This window comes from Nelumbo lutea, chromosome 3 (genome assembly GCF_056320005.1).
Source record: "Nelumbo lutea isolate HS-2025 chromosome 3, American lotus-T2T, whole genome shotgun sequence".
Lineage (NCBI taxonomy): Eukaryota > Viridiplantae > Streptophyta > Magnoliopsida > Proteales > Nelumbonaceae > Nelumbo > Nelumbo lutea.
Window position 1 is genome coordinate 11,253,707 of NC_142686.1, and position 15,553 is coordinate 11,269,259.

General features: G+C 37.5%; 1 protein-coding gene across 1 annotated transcript; it reads right to left on the reverse strand.

Moving 5' to 3' along the window:
- Positions 1–5,605: 5,605 nt before the first annotated feature.
- Positions 5,606–9,581, reverse strand: LOC148862924 (cyclin-D1-1-like). The gene is made up of 6 exons (XM_088975722.1): positions 8,965–9,581; positions 8,337–8,423; positions 7,470–7,568; positions 7,157–7,358; positions 6,871–7,004; positions 5,606–6,781 (listed from the first exon to the last, which is right to left on the reverse strand). The coding sequence occupies exons 1-6, from the start codon at positions 9,205–9,207 to the stop codon at positions 6,572–6,574; spliced, it is 975 nt and encodes a 324-aa protein (XP_088831848.1). The 5' UTR covers positions 9,208–9,581; the 3' UTR covers positions 5,606–6,571.
- Between the last annotated feature and the right edge of the window lie 5,972 nt (positions 9,582–15,553).

Sequence of the window (15,553 nt, forward strand, 5' to 3'; positions counted from 1 at the left end):
AATTAAAAAGATCTGCTTAATTAGATGCTTGTAGCCCCCTTCCAAACAGAATACATGTACTCTGAATATAATTTCTTTTACAATTTTGAGCATCTTCAAGTTCAAATACATCTAATGGAAGTCCTATTAGAGAGTAACAGATAAGATGATATATCTAAATCCGATCTGACAGAACATTACATATGATTCAGATCATTTTATCGTAAATTCAATAATCAAAATGGGCCCTATTTTCCGTCCGACCCGGGATGCCTGAATCTAGAAAAAACGTATCATACTTGAATTTGGGTCGGATCATGATCCTGTCTGTTTGCACCTTGTGCTTTGTAGAAGAGGACGATCTTGGTGTTGTATTGCCTTTCTTCTCTTTATTGGAAATTAGTGTTTGGCTCACAGGGAACTAGCCACGTGATGTGCAGTGCTGTCTCAGAGAGAGAGAGATGGATTTGACAAACTAGTATATGAAGATAAAGGTGCTAAAAGGCTGAAAAGGGGGTAGGTTATTTAGGTTTTGTGAAGGCTCCATCCACAGTGTGCCTATCAAATCTAGATTCCTCCACACTCCACACTACAAACCACAACAAAATCGTTAGATTTCTTAAAACTTATGTTCTGCACTTTATAAACTAACTAAGCACTCTGCGATTGTGGGCTATATGCCTATATACACTTTACAACAGGCACGAGACACAATAATTGGTCCTACAGTCCTTAAAGTGTAACAGATATCAAATGCAGCTAATTGGTTAGTGCAGGAAATTTAGAATTGTCAAAAGTTCTCATGTATCTTAGTCTCCATTTGGTTCGCAGGAATAAGAGTCTGGAATAGGAATTAGAATGTGCTGTTTCGATTCTAACTATTTGGTTGGGTGGAATCGGAATTTCATTTCCATTTCTGTTGAAATGGTATTCTCCCATTTGAGGGAATAGTCATCCCTTGCCCTCCCTTGAGAATGAAATCTCATTCCTGTTGATTCTAATTCCATTCTCATTCCAGCCTGAACCAAACAGACTATGAGAATAGACCATTCCGATTCTAATTTTGAATAATTCTGATTCCGATTCTAACTGAAAACAAAACTGACCCTTAGATTTACACATGAATAGAACTAATATTTTTTGAAATGTATTTTTAATTTTTTTTTTCACCCTATATATTTTCTATTTCCCAGATGTGTACTAGCTTCGCTGGGACTTGATCTGGATATGGTCAGTAACCTTTTTAATTTTTGAGTTGTTTGGTTTTGAAACACTGATGCCATTAAAAAAAATATTTTATTATCATACCAGTAATAAGAAAAATGGGGAAAGGACAGATAAAAAACTCTATCCATCTGATGTATGGCAGGCACAGTAAATAAAACATATGGCAGATAGAACAAGAATTTTTTGGAGATTTGTCCTGATCAATGTTGAGAACAAAAGTCCCATTTAAAAGAATATCTATTGGTTTTTTTAGAGAATTTTAAATTAAAAGAAAAAAAATAAAAACTTTGGAGAAGGTATCTTCCATTTCTTTTCTTTCTTTTTTCCTTCCATGGGGATTGGAGACTTTAGAATGCAGATTTGGCCGCTAATTCTGCATTTGGTTGCAGTATAAATTTCGTTTTTCACTGGTGTAAATGCATGGAAGTGTAGAAGGAATGAGTGTAAATTTTGATTTACTTTGTCTTATTTGTTTGTGAGAAGTAAGGGAAGGCTGGAAAGAAGAAAGTGGTAGGTGTTACAATTTTGCCAAGAAAAGAAAAATAGGCACAGAGGGATAGAGGGAAAAGAAAACATGGGTGTGATGAAGAGATGTGATTCCTGATGATTGAACAGATGACCTTTTGTCTCCACTCCCTGATGAATGAAGGGTAGGGACACTTACCACAATTCACACAAAAAGCAATAAAGAACAACACGACGCTCAGGCTCCCTCCAGGAACTCCCCCCCATCTGCAATCTGCATCTTATGGTGACATCCAAGAGGGGAATGTGAGGTGGAAAGCTCAGAGTGGGGCCGGGCAGACGATGAGATGCTTAGGTTCCTCAGTGGCTGAAACACACTTGTTCATAAATTGATAGTAATGATAATTAAAAAGAGCATCAATATCTTTGTAGGGCTAGGTGAGTCGATTCAGAATTTCAGATGGTCCCCTAAGTGAGTCATATACAGACACTCACTACATGATGTATTGCTTACTTTCCTCCAAACAGTAGGCCAAATACCCAACTCCACGTGTGTAAGATTCCACATTCCAGTACTTTATGCTTATGGAATTCCATTGCCTTCTTTCGTTATTTCTAGCTTAACAATAGTAATACCTATCACATGAGCTTATTAGTTACTATGAATGAACAATACTTGATTAATTAATTATAATGGAGCTTGAGACACGGGTTTTTGGCATTCTGTGTGTGTGTGTTGTGTGTTATGTTGTTCATTCTGTCTTTATTATATATGTGTCATTATAAACCTTGTTGTTGTACTAATAACTACTAAACCAATTACAATATATTGTCGAATCTTATGAATCCACTACTAAAACACTATGTGATTCATCGGATTCCAAAACTGCCACCCTCTAGCTGTCTAACATAGACAAAATCATTGAGTTTAATATTTATATAGATAGGAGCTGTATTATTGTATATATGCACAAAAGCAATACTAATTAATTATAATCTCTGCATTCAATCCCAGCTTAATTAAATCATGAACAGCAACAGTTATGTATATAGCCCATAGGTTATCACACCAGTTTGTTTCTCCTTGAAATGCAAAGTAATTGGTGTTAAACACAAACCTGATGAAGCAGAAAGAACGTTGATTCTGTTTTGTTCCATGTGTTATTCTGAAAAATGAAATGTGCTGGGGGACAGGGGCATCTGATGAGAGTAGAGAGAGAGGTGGTGTCTTGCATTCCGCATAAAATAGATTGGGAATCATTCCCACTTTTGACTACACTGAGGACATACGTATGAACCCCACGAGCATGTTTTTACAACCAAAAGGTAAGAAATGTAGGGGTCCTCTTCCACTTTGTCATGCCCACTCTCTTTCCCCTAGAAAGAGAGTTTTCTTGGTAAATAGTTATATGATCTATATATTGGTACTTAAAGAGGACTAGATTCTGCTCCCCTCCCCCTTCCTTTCATTGCCATCAAAAGTGTCTTTGGCTTTTGGGTTTATTCTTAGGATTCCTCCCACTTTGAAGAGCAGCAATTTGATGAGATAAAAAGGCAAGTGGGGTTGCTCCGATTTGAGTACCAATAAAAGAAAACACTCCCTCTCATTCACTTCTTCAACCCCAATTTCTTTATTCAAATAATATTAACTTGTATAAATAAAATTAGAAATTGGGGTCCTCTCCTCTCTCGTTACTTTTTTTTTTTTTTTAATTTTTAAATTTTTCTGCCCTTGAGCATGAACTTAATGTTGGTGAGATTACTAATTCTGTGTGTGTGTGTCTGTTGTGATAATAAAGTCAATATTGTTCACCAACCCCAACTTTTAATTATCCACCCAGTGGCCTTTTTACTAGGAAAACACGCTGGTCCCACAAAATTTTATGATCTCATTACTCATTAGTAATGGCTTTGTTTGGGTCTCATCTTTGTTTGTTTTCCCTTTAATTATCAAAAAACTTTCCCCACCAATTCCTCCTATAAGCGGATTATCATCACCAACTCTACAAAACTTATTAAATGATGGGGCCTACTTTGTAAGAATAAAAGATCCAACTATTGCCGGTCCCACAATTTTCGACCCAGTAAATAGCTTAATGGTAGCCATATGATGATGTAGTGGGTTCCACAGTACCGCATACCGCGTATGGTGGGCCTCCAGGTTGAAAGTTGAAATTGACTCAATCCACGGGCTACGGCCTTAATAAGTAGACAGTACTACACTGGGGGATCATATTTGATAATATGAAACTCAAAATCATGATTTACCAAAGATTTAGGGGTTATCTAATATCTACTTATCTTGTAAACACAACAGGCGACGTGGATGGTTCTTTAATTTTGTAGATGCAGCAAGCACAGGCCGCCTACATATATATCTTTGATTTTCATCGCACTTTACCCTTGTTATTTCAATTCATCATAATCCAAATTCAAAATTGAACACACAGACGTAGTCTTCTGAGTTAGCGTCCATGGTAGCCCGTAAACTGTCGTAATCCGGTGGTCCAAACTGTCGTCGATCAAACTGCGAATCGTCCAAAAAAGATATTGAACAACGCAGTACAGAATCAACGGTAGAAAAGTGCAGATTGATTGTTAAGATTGTCGCAGTGTAGTTGTTTTTCCTCCTGGGGTGGAACCCACGGATCGGTGAATTCTTGTCTTGTGGCTGATGGCCATGTGCGCAAGGCCAATTAAGGACACCAAGAGACGGTACGACTTGTATACACATGAGGAGGCACGTAGCCATCGTCGTCCTTGAATGGAGACGACAAAGTCCACAGAGTAGCAGCAATCAGGACCGTCCGTTAACAAGGGTTATGGAGCCAGGTTGGCCCTCGATGATAACAGCAGATGGTGAAGTATCATGAGTTCACCTTCACACTCACATTTCACAGTGCTGGAGTCTTAAGTCTTCATCAGTCATTCACTAACACTTGCATTCAATTCCCTTCCATGTCTTTTGGTTTACTACTTCGGCCCGTGATCTGTTAGGTGGCATTGCACGGCGACTATGCCGTGCCCATTTTCCACAACTACAACGAAATTAATCTAAGTTTTTGCTATTAAAAACTTATAGCATGGACCCATGGAGCGCTGGGCCATTTGACTGTGCGTGCCATTTTATTTAAAACAATAGACTGTATGTCGGGGAATCTTGGGCAAGATGGCTCATTTTCTTGGTGGGTCATTCAGGAAGCACATTGTATATACAGCTCTCAGCTCTACCTCTACGTAAGTACTTAATTAGTAGCTCCCTCTCTTTCTCTTTATGACAAAAACAAAAAAGACTAAGAAATTAAAAGCCTTTGACATTTTCTCAAGATTCCTAGCTACACATTCGTATAAGTTACACTTGGACGATAGTTTGATAGTTGCATTCATAGACCATTGAGGATTGATCAAAGTTTAAATCTTATTAGACGGTTGAGATTCTAACATCATGCATCCGCTATTGCTTATTTTCATTGGGTTGTGTTTCACATTTAATTTGGAGCTTTGAAGATGTAGTATATATATGATGCAATACTAGTTTAGATGCATTAATTAATATAAAAATCAATTAATGTAGAAGATATAATATTATTTTTCTTCATGGACTAAATGGAGAATGATGTGAAAGTATGAGGTAAAAGTTGATAATTAATTAGGAGGAATTTAAAGCTGGGAAAAGTTATAGTGAGAGAGGACATGCACATGTCCATGGATTTGTCTCCCGAGGGCTGACGACGACCATTAATTTCCTCTAGACAGGAGTCTTATCTTGTGAGCTGCAACGGGACCAGCTAATACAGATGCTGCAATTGGCCATACAAGTCCAACACACGGTGAATAAAACAAATGGCAAAGTTACAAAGAGTCTCGTTGTCACTCACATGCCATGCAACACAATATACAATGAGAGAGAGAGAGAGAGTAGAGAGATCCAGACTGCAAGAAATAATTATATGTAATCAACTATAAAATTCTATCCTTATATCAACAAATACAACACGCCTTAAAGGCCCCAAAGACCTTTCTATTTGTTAGGCCAAACTCCGGCCTTCCCAAGAGGGACTTCCTCCCCTCCCAAGAAAAAGAAATTAGAAAAGCAAAGAAAGAAATGAATACACGCTCGTGTGGAAAACCACTCCGAATAATAATAATAAAAAAAAAAGTCTGGTATAGTTAGGCCATGGCCCGATTTGGGCCATTTCCGCCAAATAAAACACACATACACTCGTGTGATCACGCAACCATAAAACATGGACACACATATGACATACCACTCCCAAAAGTATACGTGGAGCCTTTTTTTTTTTTTTTTTTTCCTTCGTTAAATTTCTGTTGAAGTAATGATGGTTCCCTGAATGAGAGAAACTGACCGACCATTCATACACATCACCAACCCAAACTTCAATTCCTCCTTACTTTGCCAAATGCCAACCCACTTTGATGGCTTTCTCTTTCATTCCCTCCATCTCCGAATGGCCCCCCCATCCCAACCCCACCGTCTCTTCCCTTTCATTAAACAATCGATGCTTCCTTTGAATTCAATCACCCACTTCATACATACTCCATGACTCCAGTCCACTTTTAAACTTATCCCACTCTATAAAAGAAGAAATTACAGATTTAATAAATTCCCATCCCTTGGGAATCTGCACTCCTATCACCAAACCATTTGATCAATGGCAACTCAATCACTCACACTCTCACAAACAAATTAAAGAAAAAAGATCCCCAGCTTTCAAAGCTCTCATACATCATCTAAACTAACATTTTTCAAGTCAAATTAATCTCTAAATCCTCCCAAAAATAATGAGGATTTCGGACAGGCGTGGACTACCCACCAAATATTATTTATTTCCTCTCTCTCTCTCTCTCTCGTTCCCATCCATTATTCCAGTGGTTCATCTCAAAGTCTGTCCTTGTCATCATCTACCCATAAGCAGTTATTCAGCTTTCTTCTTTTGTTGGAGGATGAGGAGGATGAAGAAGATGAATCAGCAGAATCGATTCCGGTGGGAGTCGTTACTCGGAGCTGTTGTAGGACTCTTGGTGGCTTTCTCCGGCGATTGTCAACCACAAGTTGTTGCATTAACCTGTAGCAACTGACAATCCTTTCCTGCAAAAACGGATACGTTCTGGAGTTGGCACAGCTGTTTTGTTTTAAACATATGCCCAAGCCCAACCATAATCATAATGCATTCTTACTTTGCTTAGTCCATCGCACCACGATACAGCAATCCCAGGGTTAACAAGAAGAGAGAGATTTGGAATTTCTTTGGCCGCACAAAGTATGCCAGCTGCAGCTACTGATGACGGCCAATAATCTAGAAAACTGATCTCTGCATCGTATTAAAAACATGGTATGTTCTATTTTAGATGGATTTGTAGAGAACAATTAATATGTCTTGATTTAATTTTAACTATACATGTACTCAACAGAAATACTATAAGTCATAGGTATAGATATATATGTAAATTAATTAGTAATTACCTCGTATAATGGCTAGGATAATTTTTGTGGCTCGTGAAACAAGGAAAGCAGTAAGGCTCCCAGTGGAATCAACTTTGTAGGCAAAGTAGTTAATAAAGTTGAAGGGTGTGATGGACCGTAGCCTCCAGTCCAAGGCGGTAAGGACAAGGAGCTCCATCCTTTGTATAGTTCTTGGTTCGAAGATAAACTTTGCACCTTCAACCTACCGGAAAAAAAAAAAAAAAAGAGAAAAATAAAATGATTTTAGGAGTGTTGGAACTTTAAAATAGTTTTTGTCGTGTCCTTGCGAGACGTACATGAACAAGGTAAGTACCTGGAGATCCAAAAGGGAAGGAACAAGGGGTTCCTCCATCTTAGCAGCCAATGACAAGCAGGCAACTGATAAAAGTTGTAGTGGCCACCCCTTTGCTTGCTGAAACCAATAAAATGAATAATATATATTAGCCCATGGACGATTATTAATCTTTATTTCTATCTCACTTCTGTGGCTTGTGATGTGTCTACCAAATATATATTACAGGACTTAACATAAATTAGGGTCTCAAAACAAATAGAGTATGAAATTGATTTAGTAATTCCTTGAAGAAAAACGCAAAGTGATTTATCTTCTAAAAGCAGTAAAAGAATGGGGAATTTTTTTTTTATATAAATATGGAGATTGGAGAATGATATCAAGACAACGACGATGGCATAAAGCACTGTACACCCCACCCAAGTGGGTGGGCCATTTCATAATTGGATGATCCTAGCCGTCCAATCAAATGTAAAATGAATCTCGCATACATCATTAAAAATTGATGTATCGAAGTGATAGGGCGACAGTTGATCGGTCCAGATCTGTCAACATCATTTATAGAATTAAAGACAACATACGTAGATGGCTTCACCGATGTACTCGTGTGGACTCTATACTGTATCAGTCTATGTACACAATTATACATTATTGGCCAATGCCTAAGCCTAGTGGATAAGCATTTAATATTTAATAGTGTTAAACCCAAAAAAAAAGAAAAAAAATGGAACGTGTTTGGGTGGATTTTTTCATCTTTGATTAAAAAAAAAAAGTCAATAATATCGTCATTAAATTAAATAATAAAACCTAGGAATTAGGACTACGAAGTTCTTTCTAGTTCTATTCGAACTACTGGTTAAATTAAACAGACAGTGACCGAAAGCTTACCGGGAGGCGACCAGAAGCTAGAAACCGATCCAGATAATTGACGGAAAGATACGCCGTTACTGGATGGAAATGGTAGAACGCATGTACCTGTACAACAGTAGTGCCCCGCTGGTCATGGCTTCTATTTCAGACTAATTCACATAATATACATTACAAAAGAAACCCCGACACTCCAGGAGAAATTAACTTGCTCCTCCCTCCGGCAGTTCCGGTGGGCCCACGGCCACCGGACGCCGTGAATCCGATTGATGAAATCATCGAGCTCCGGTTAATGCATCGGCCCGAGTTAATTAGCAGACTCGGAAGACCAACTGTATGATGAATGATGCTCATCGCGGCATGTAGCTGGAACCGGATTGCGGTTTGCGACGCACAGATCTCCTGCTCCCGACGGGTGACAACGGCCACCAGCACAAGTTAGCAGGTTGAAGCGTCGAACTATACAATCTAACATGCGCGTTCTGATTTCCCGCGCAAAACCAGCATGCGATGGGCGATGGCATTGGGGTGGTAACTATACTTAAACTTAACATACGCCTCGTTTTCCGAAGCCTCGCCTGCGCACGCAAGCGAAGGAAAAGAGAAGTGAAAATAAAATAAAAGAAAAGCTCATTGGATTCCATGGTACCTTGAGGATCCATTCAACGGACTCCTGCCTTGCTGAAGCATCCAGCAATCGAGACTGAAACCTGGCGAGGTAATCGAGTTCCGGCACGTAGTCTCCTTCGTCTTCGACGAAACCGGCAATGGACTCCTTGGTATCGGCAGGATATTCAATTTTTTGAGAGTATTCCGGCGAGTCTCCGTCCAAGATTCCGGCATCCTCGCAACAAAGGAGGTCGGAGGAGCAATCGGAGTAAGATAGAGACATAATCGCGGGCAAATGCTCATTCTCTTGCCATCTCCAACGAATCCAAAACACCTGAAAATTGAGATGCGATATTGGATAGATTCAGAAGATGGCGGGGAAATCGTGAAAAAAATCGGCAGGAAATCCTATTGATAGGAGGAGAGAGTCTTGAGCTGTCTGAAACTTCTAACTTGTTTCTATCGATATATAAATTATATAAGATGGTATTTTCGTAATTTTCTAATGAATGAGATATGAGAAGAGAGCAACAAAATTGGTTCCTCTTCTACAGTTCTACTAGTAGTCTAGTAGTAATTTTTCTTGGTATTATACTATTATTTTTGGCATCGTCGGACCAGACGAAGAACGGAAGAAGTTGAGAATCAGAGTTATATACTTATAGAGATTGTCAAAAAGGTATTAAGGGCTGCCGTTTGATTACAGCTGAAGGCTGAATTGAGTTGGTACCGGATCTTGTAGGCACAGCGTAAAAGTAAATACGTTAAATAAACACTTAATAAGTTTTTTTTTTTTTGGCTTACAAGTATTTTGACAATCGTCAAAAGTGGATTTTACTTTTTTTTAAGGGTGGGGTGAGGTATTTCAAGCACAAGTGTCAAAAATATTTCCGAGTGTTCATTAAACGTGATCCGAACTGAAATTGAATGCTTCCTATTTTTGTCTTTTAGTGCATAAGTCATTAAGGAGCCGTATGAGCATGTTGAGAAATTGGGTTGATTACTTTTATCTACTAAAAGAAAAAAGTAATAAATAATTCAGTTCAGCCACATCAGCTTGTCAAACGGCCGTCACAAAAAATTAGAAAGAAGATTGAATTTTTGAAAGAAAAACATGTAAAACTTCTTTGATATATAGATAGAGAGAGACAGAGAAAGGTTTTTATTATTCAGTCCATCCCAAAAATTTGAGCCTCAGAGTACAGGTGAATCCTGACCGTGAATCGACATCAAATCTACAGTCAGATGCACTTTTTGCGAAATTCGATTATGGGTTCTTGCCGCTTACCTTGCAGCTGCAGTGCATCTCCGTTACTCTACCAGTGCAATTATATAATCATACGTAGTCGGATTAACCCGAGACAAAAACGTATACACCCGGCTGAATTACTTATCACGGTTGGATACGCCAGTGTTCAATACACTGAGCCTCATGGGATCCACAGTGAGTATTGGTGTATTCAACTGTCATAGGTAATTTAACAGTAAGGCATATCGGCCAGTAACGGCCCTTTTTTTTAACTTCCACTTTTTTTCTTTTTTGGTTTAGAGGAACCAGTTTAAGTCCCGATTACCGTAATGGTTTTTTGAACCTTACTCCCAAATCATTCGCTGTTAACATTTTTTTTTTTCGGTTGACAAACATCATCAATAAATGAGTAAATGGCCAGAAAGTAATTTCGGTAGGTGGACAATGGAAAAAATGAAACAAACCAGCAAACTGCTTTATTCCACAACAAATGTGTAAATGGCTAAGAAACGCAACATTATTTGGAACTGTTGTTTAAGAAAACAGTCATGCCTTAGAATTTAGGAAAGCATAGTTTGAGAATTTGGCGTTTTCTCATTTTCGTAATCATTATTGCCAACAGTATCATGACGCAATATCAATGTGGCATCATATAAACCATTAGATATGTGGACTAATGTTGAAAACAATTTTAAAATATTGATACCAAATAAACCTGAGCCTTACCCCAGTAAACATCCCATGTGACAGCATCATGCCAAACAAAAAAAAAAGGGACCATTTTCTGAAATACCGCATTTTCTCAGAAAAATGGCTCTAAAGAAATGCATAGATGCCAAACAGTTGCTATTATTGTTGGGTCCTGGTCTGGGTGTGAACTTGTTAGTCATCCCAACTTCTGTTTCCGTTGGATATCCATGACCCAACCCATCTTAAGTCTCTCCCTTGTTGAGTTACCCAATCCACTAGACCCGAGACTAATGGATACAATCCAGCCCACCAATTAATGGTTTGGTTGAGCGGGTTAACGGGTTGGGTTGAAAATTTGTCACCCCTACCCTGATTCGCTGGATCTCATCCTTTCCCAAAGTTCTAGTTTGGGATAGGGGTGTCCACGGTTCGGTTAATCGAATTATGGCCCTTTTTTGTAAATCGAATTAGTAGTATTGGTTTTTCATTCTACCAAACCGGTACCACTGGTTAACCGGTTCATCGGTTTTGGTTTTTTATATTTATAATATATATTACATAAATAATATATATTATAAATAATAAATGATATATAATATATTATAAATATTTTAAAAATATATAATATATCTGTAAATAGATCATTATAAATATAATATAAGTATATATTTATATAAAATTCATAGAAAATATGTGACATATATTAAAAATATTTATAAAATATACATATAAATATATATACCGATCGGTTTGATTAACCGAAAACCAAATCGACCCTTCGATTTTTCAAAAATTTCAAACCAAAACTGAACCAATTGATTCCGTTAATCGCATTTTTCGAGTCGATTTTCTCGGTTCGATTCAGTTTTTTTATTTTTCATGAACACCTTTAGTTTGTGAAACCAATAAAGGGAAGAAAAGTTCCTTTATCCTGGACTCGAATCCAATGTGTACGCCAACGGATGAAATCATGGAATATAAATATATGTCAGAAATTAAAGAAAAAACAACAAAAAGAATTGATGAAAATCACGGAAAATCGGGGACGGAGATGAGTAGACGACACATGATATTGTTGCAGAATACAAATCAGATCTCACCAATCACCATACACTACAGCAGCTAGCACCAATTTTTCCCGCCACACACCAACGAATCACTGGCTTAGGTGGCTGGAGAGTTTGGAACAAGGGGGGCTCCTGTCGAAATTATAGGTTTTCCACTTTTCTTTGCCAGGACTAGTTTGGATTTTGGAGGAAGCTCAAACCCCTTTCTCTTCTGCTGCCCGCCAGTACAATAATAATCTCAGTGTCCTGTTTCCCCTGTTTGTATTTCACGTGAAACCAAGTCATTTGGTTTTAGTTTTATTCACGACATTTGAACCCACAATGTCGTCTGTAATATGGGAAACATTTCCTGCTGTTAGGAACAACGGACATGAGTTGATCTCCTCCAAAACCCAATATTCCCGTTTCCCTTTCAAAGGAAAATAAAAAAGGACTATTCCTTTCTTTCTTTTTCTAATTAGCAACCAGAAAAGGTCCCGTCTTTTTCGCTTAATTAGATAGCCAACTTCTGACTCTCAATCCTCTTATGCAACCAATCAAAATTACATTCACGTCTTTCCAGCTGGAATTCAACACATTCTGTGTCTAATTTATCCTTGGATTTATTGGGGGGGATTCCAAAACAATATTTATTGGTTTAATTCAATAAAGACCTCACTTTTCTTAAAACCAGAGCCCATTTGGTTTACAGGAATAAGGGTCATTCCAATTCCAACAGTTTGGTTGTATGGAATTGAAATCCCATTTCAGAGAACGGTCATTCCCTCCCTCTCCATCTCATTCCAATTTATTTTAATTTTAGTTCTAATTCTGATTTCTATCTAATCCAAAGACTGAAAAGAAACCATTCCGATTCCAACTACAAATCAAACGGACACTAAATTGTTAACACTAAACAACTATGATATGAAAAAGATATGATATCCCACCAATAATAGTGAACATGATATTGTTTATCCAAATCTCATGAGTGGGTTTTGATTGGTCAACCTTATCTTTTCTTCATCATAGATTTTTCCAAAAATAAAAGCCGTTCCTTTTCTTAGGGTATTTTTCTAGTTTATATTGTGAAGAAAAAACAAAAACAAAAATAATAACGAAACGTGGTGAGCAGACATGGACCCATATTATATCTCATGAAAAATTGACGGCTAGGATTAGACACATTATCATGACACGGAAGACTCATCACAACAAAATGTTTATGAGAGAAAGAAGAGAGTTAAAACTTAAAACGATTGGACTTTATAACAAAAGCAAATCGTAGGTACACCTAAAGCTTGTTGAGCTACGTGCTCAAAAGTTAGTTATCTCACATTTTTTGCTGCATTAAGAGTTTAAGAGCTTTTAGGGCTGTAAACGAATCAGATTCCGGTGGGATACAGAGTAACTATTGGATCACAATACGTCAAGTGTGCATATGATCGATTAAAGTCGAATTTATAATTTGAAATCAGATTAATGGGGTCGGATCCAGATAATTAATTGTACTGTAAAGGCAAAAGTGGTGTTACTGTTTATCAAAGTGTAGTCAGATCTTGCTATTTAATTATACACAACATGTACACATGAAGAGCTTACTGATTACTGTAAATTAAACGTGTCTGTTTGCTTTAGCATCTATTAATTGGAATATTAGAGTATGCAAATTGATTATTGAGTTGATAATTTAATCTAAGTACTTGGACAATGGACAAAAATGGGTTAAAGGTTAAAGAAAGGGTGGATGAGATGAGTTAAAGAAAGTAATCTTTAATTTGACCACCTTATCATCCTGAGCTTTGGCCTTTGGTGGAACAGCTTTTTTAAGAGGGAGCCACTGAACCAGGCCAGCCGTAAGCCATTTCAAAAGTGGATGTAGATGGTAATATGGTATATATAGGAAGAAGTCATAGCGCCCTAAACCCATCTTCATGTCCTGTAGCTCCGACTATGTAAACCCAATTCCGAACATGAAGAGTCTGTTTGTGTGTGTCCATACACTCTACTTTGCCCGACATGGGGCTTTCATGCAATTAATTTATATAAGGGTACATTTGGATCATCCTCATGCCCGGTGTCTTTGTCCACATCGACTCCACTTTATGCTCAGACAGAGAGAAAGTGATGCATATAGATTTGAGGATGTTGTGTTTCTTAATTCAAATTATTAGACTCACAAATCAAAATTTTCTAATTCAAGTAACATTCTAATTAAAATTCGAATCACAAACTAATTTGAATTAATTAAAAAAAAAAAACATTTTCAAATCTAAGTATATGGTGGAGTTGATGTGGACAAAGACATGAGGCGTGAAGATGATCCAAATGTACCCTTATATAAATTAATTGCATGAAAGCCCCATGTCGGGCAAAGTATAAGTGTTTCACCATTTCGACCTCGTGTTAACAGTCTGTCTTTGAAACCAGAAGTACTTTTCATACTTGATACTTGAGAGAGAGAAGAAAAAAGTATAGTCTCCTGGTCATAAGACCAAAAATAATATATATACACATCCTGTGTGAAATGATGCTTTTGTTTTATAAGAAAAATCCAAATTAAAACGAGATAATAGGGTACCAAGCTAACATAGCATAGGGCTTTCTCTCACTTTCTGACCAAATGAATGCACCAGAAATCCAATATTCACGACTACTTGGTGATCATATAATCTTTGGGGCTGCGTTTGGAAACAGTACATCGATCATGTTTTACATTTAACTGTCAAAGTCATCATTGCTTTTTTAAAAATGTGATGGGTGAAGAATATAAAGTTTTACATTTATAAAACTGATGTTATATTTATATCGGTAATTGATCTAAAACTTTACAATTGATAGTTTTTTGTATCGATTATCAACGAAACCCTATTTCATCCAAACGTATGGAAAGCTGAAATAGAGTCGAGTTTTACGTTTATCATGATTATACTTTCTTTCCAAATGTAAACAAAATCGAACTGGTATAAATTTTTATACCATTCTTGATTAACACCGATTCCAAACACAGCATTGATTGTGTGATCTCTTAAATTGGAACCACTAGCAAGATGTCTGAATCATTTCTAGGGCTTGCAAGATCAGAATTCCATTTCAATACCCCCCTCCAAAACTCATTTACGAAGAAGTGGAATTCATAGCCTCTGTTTCTTTGGAATGTAATTCCTTTCACAATAGTACATGGAATTGCAATTGGAAAAAACAAATGGACTTGAATCATTTGTACTCTTATACGGATAGTGCACGATCTGGATGCTCTTTGTTGGAGGGTAGTTCAGACGTCAATCAATTTTCTTGGCTGGTCGAACTAAAAGAAAAAGACACTTAGAGGACTCGGGGTTGTTTACTTGGTGTGGGTGCTTCGATGCTTAAGTTAGTATTCTTGGTATGCAAACTAAAATCTTGAATACTAGAAGGCTAATGAACAAATAATTGTGTGTACCTTGTGACGTTGAGTTTGGTACCCTTACATAGGTGAGCTGCCGTAGGTTTTATGAAACACCTCTGAGATCCCTAGCCCGTCTTACTAAAAATCTGTTCCGCACTCGGAGGTGGACTTCGTGTGAACTAATAAGGTTTATCGAGTTCGTCTAATCCGGGTGAGATAAAGACGAGGCTTACAGATGTTCGACGTGATTCTGAAA

Excerpts from the sequence above, each read along its gene's own strand:
- LOC148862924 (XM_088975722.1), bottom strand. The coding sequence starts at position 9,207 with ATGTCTCTATCTTACTCCGATTGCTCCTCCGACCTCCTTTGTTGCGAG. Across the intron at positions 7,569-8,336 it reads TAGCTTCTGGTCGCCTCCCG|CAAGCAAAGGGGTGGCCACT; the intron begins GTAAGCTTTCGG and ends TATTGGTTTCAG. Across the intron at positions 7,359-7,469 it reads CTTCCCTTTTGGATCTCCAG|GTTGAAGGTGCAAAGTTTAT; the intron begins GTACTTACCTTG and ends TTTTTCCGGTAG.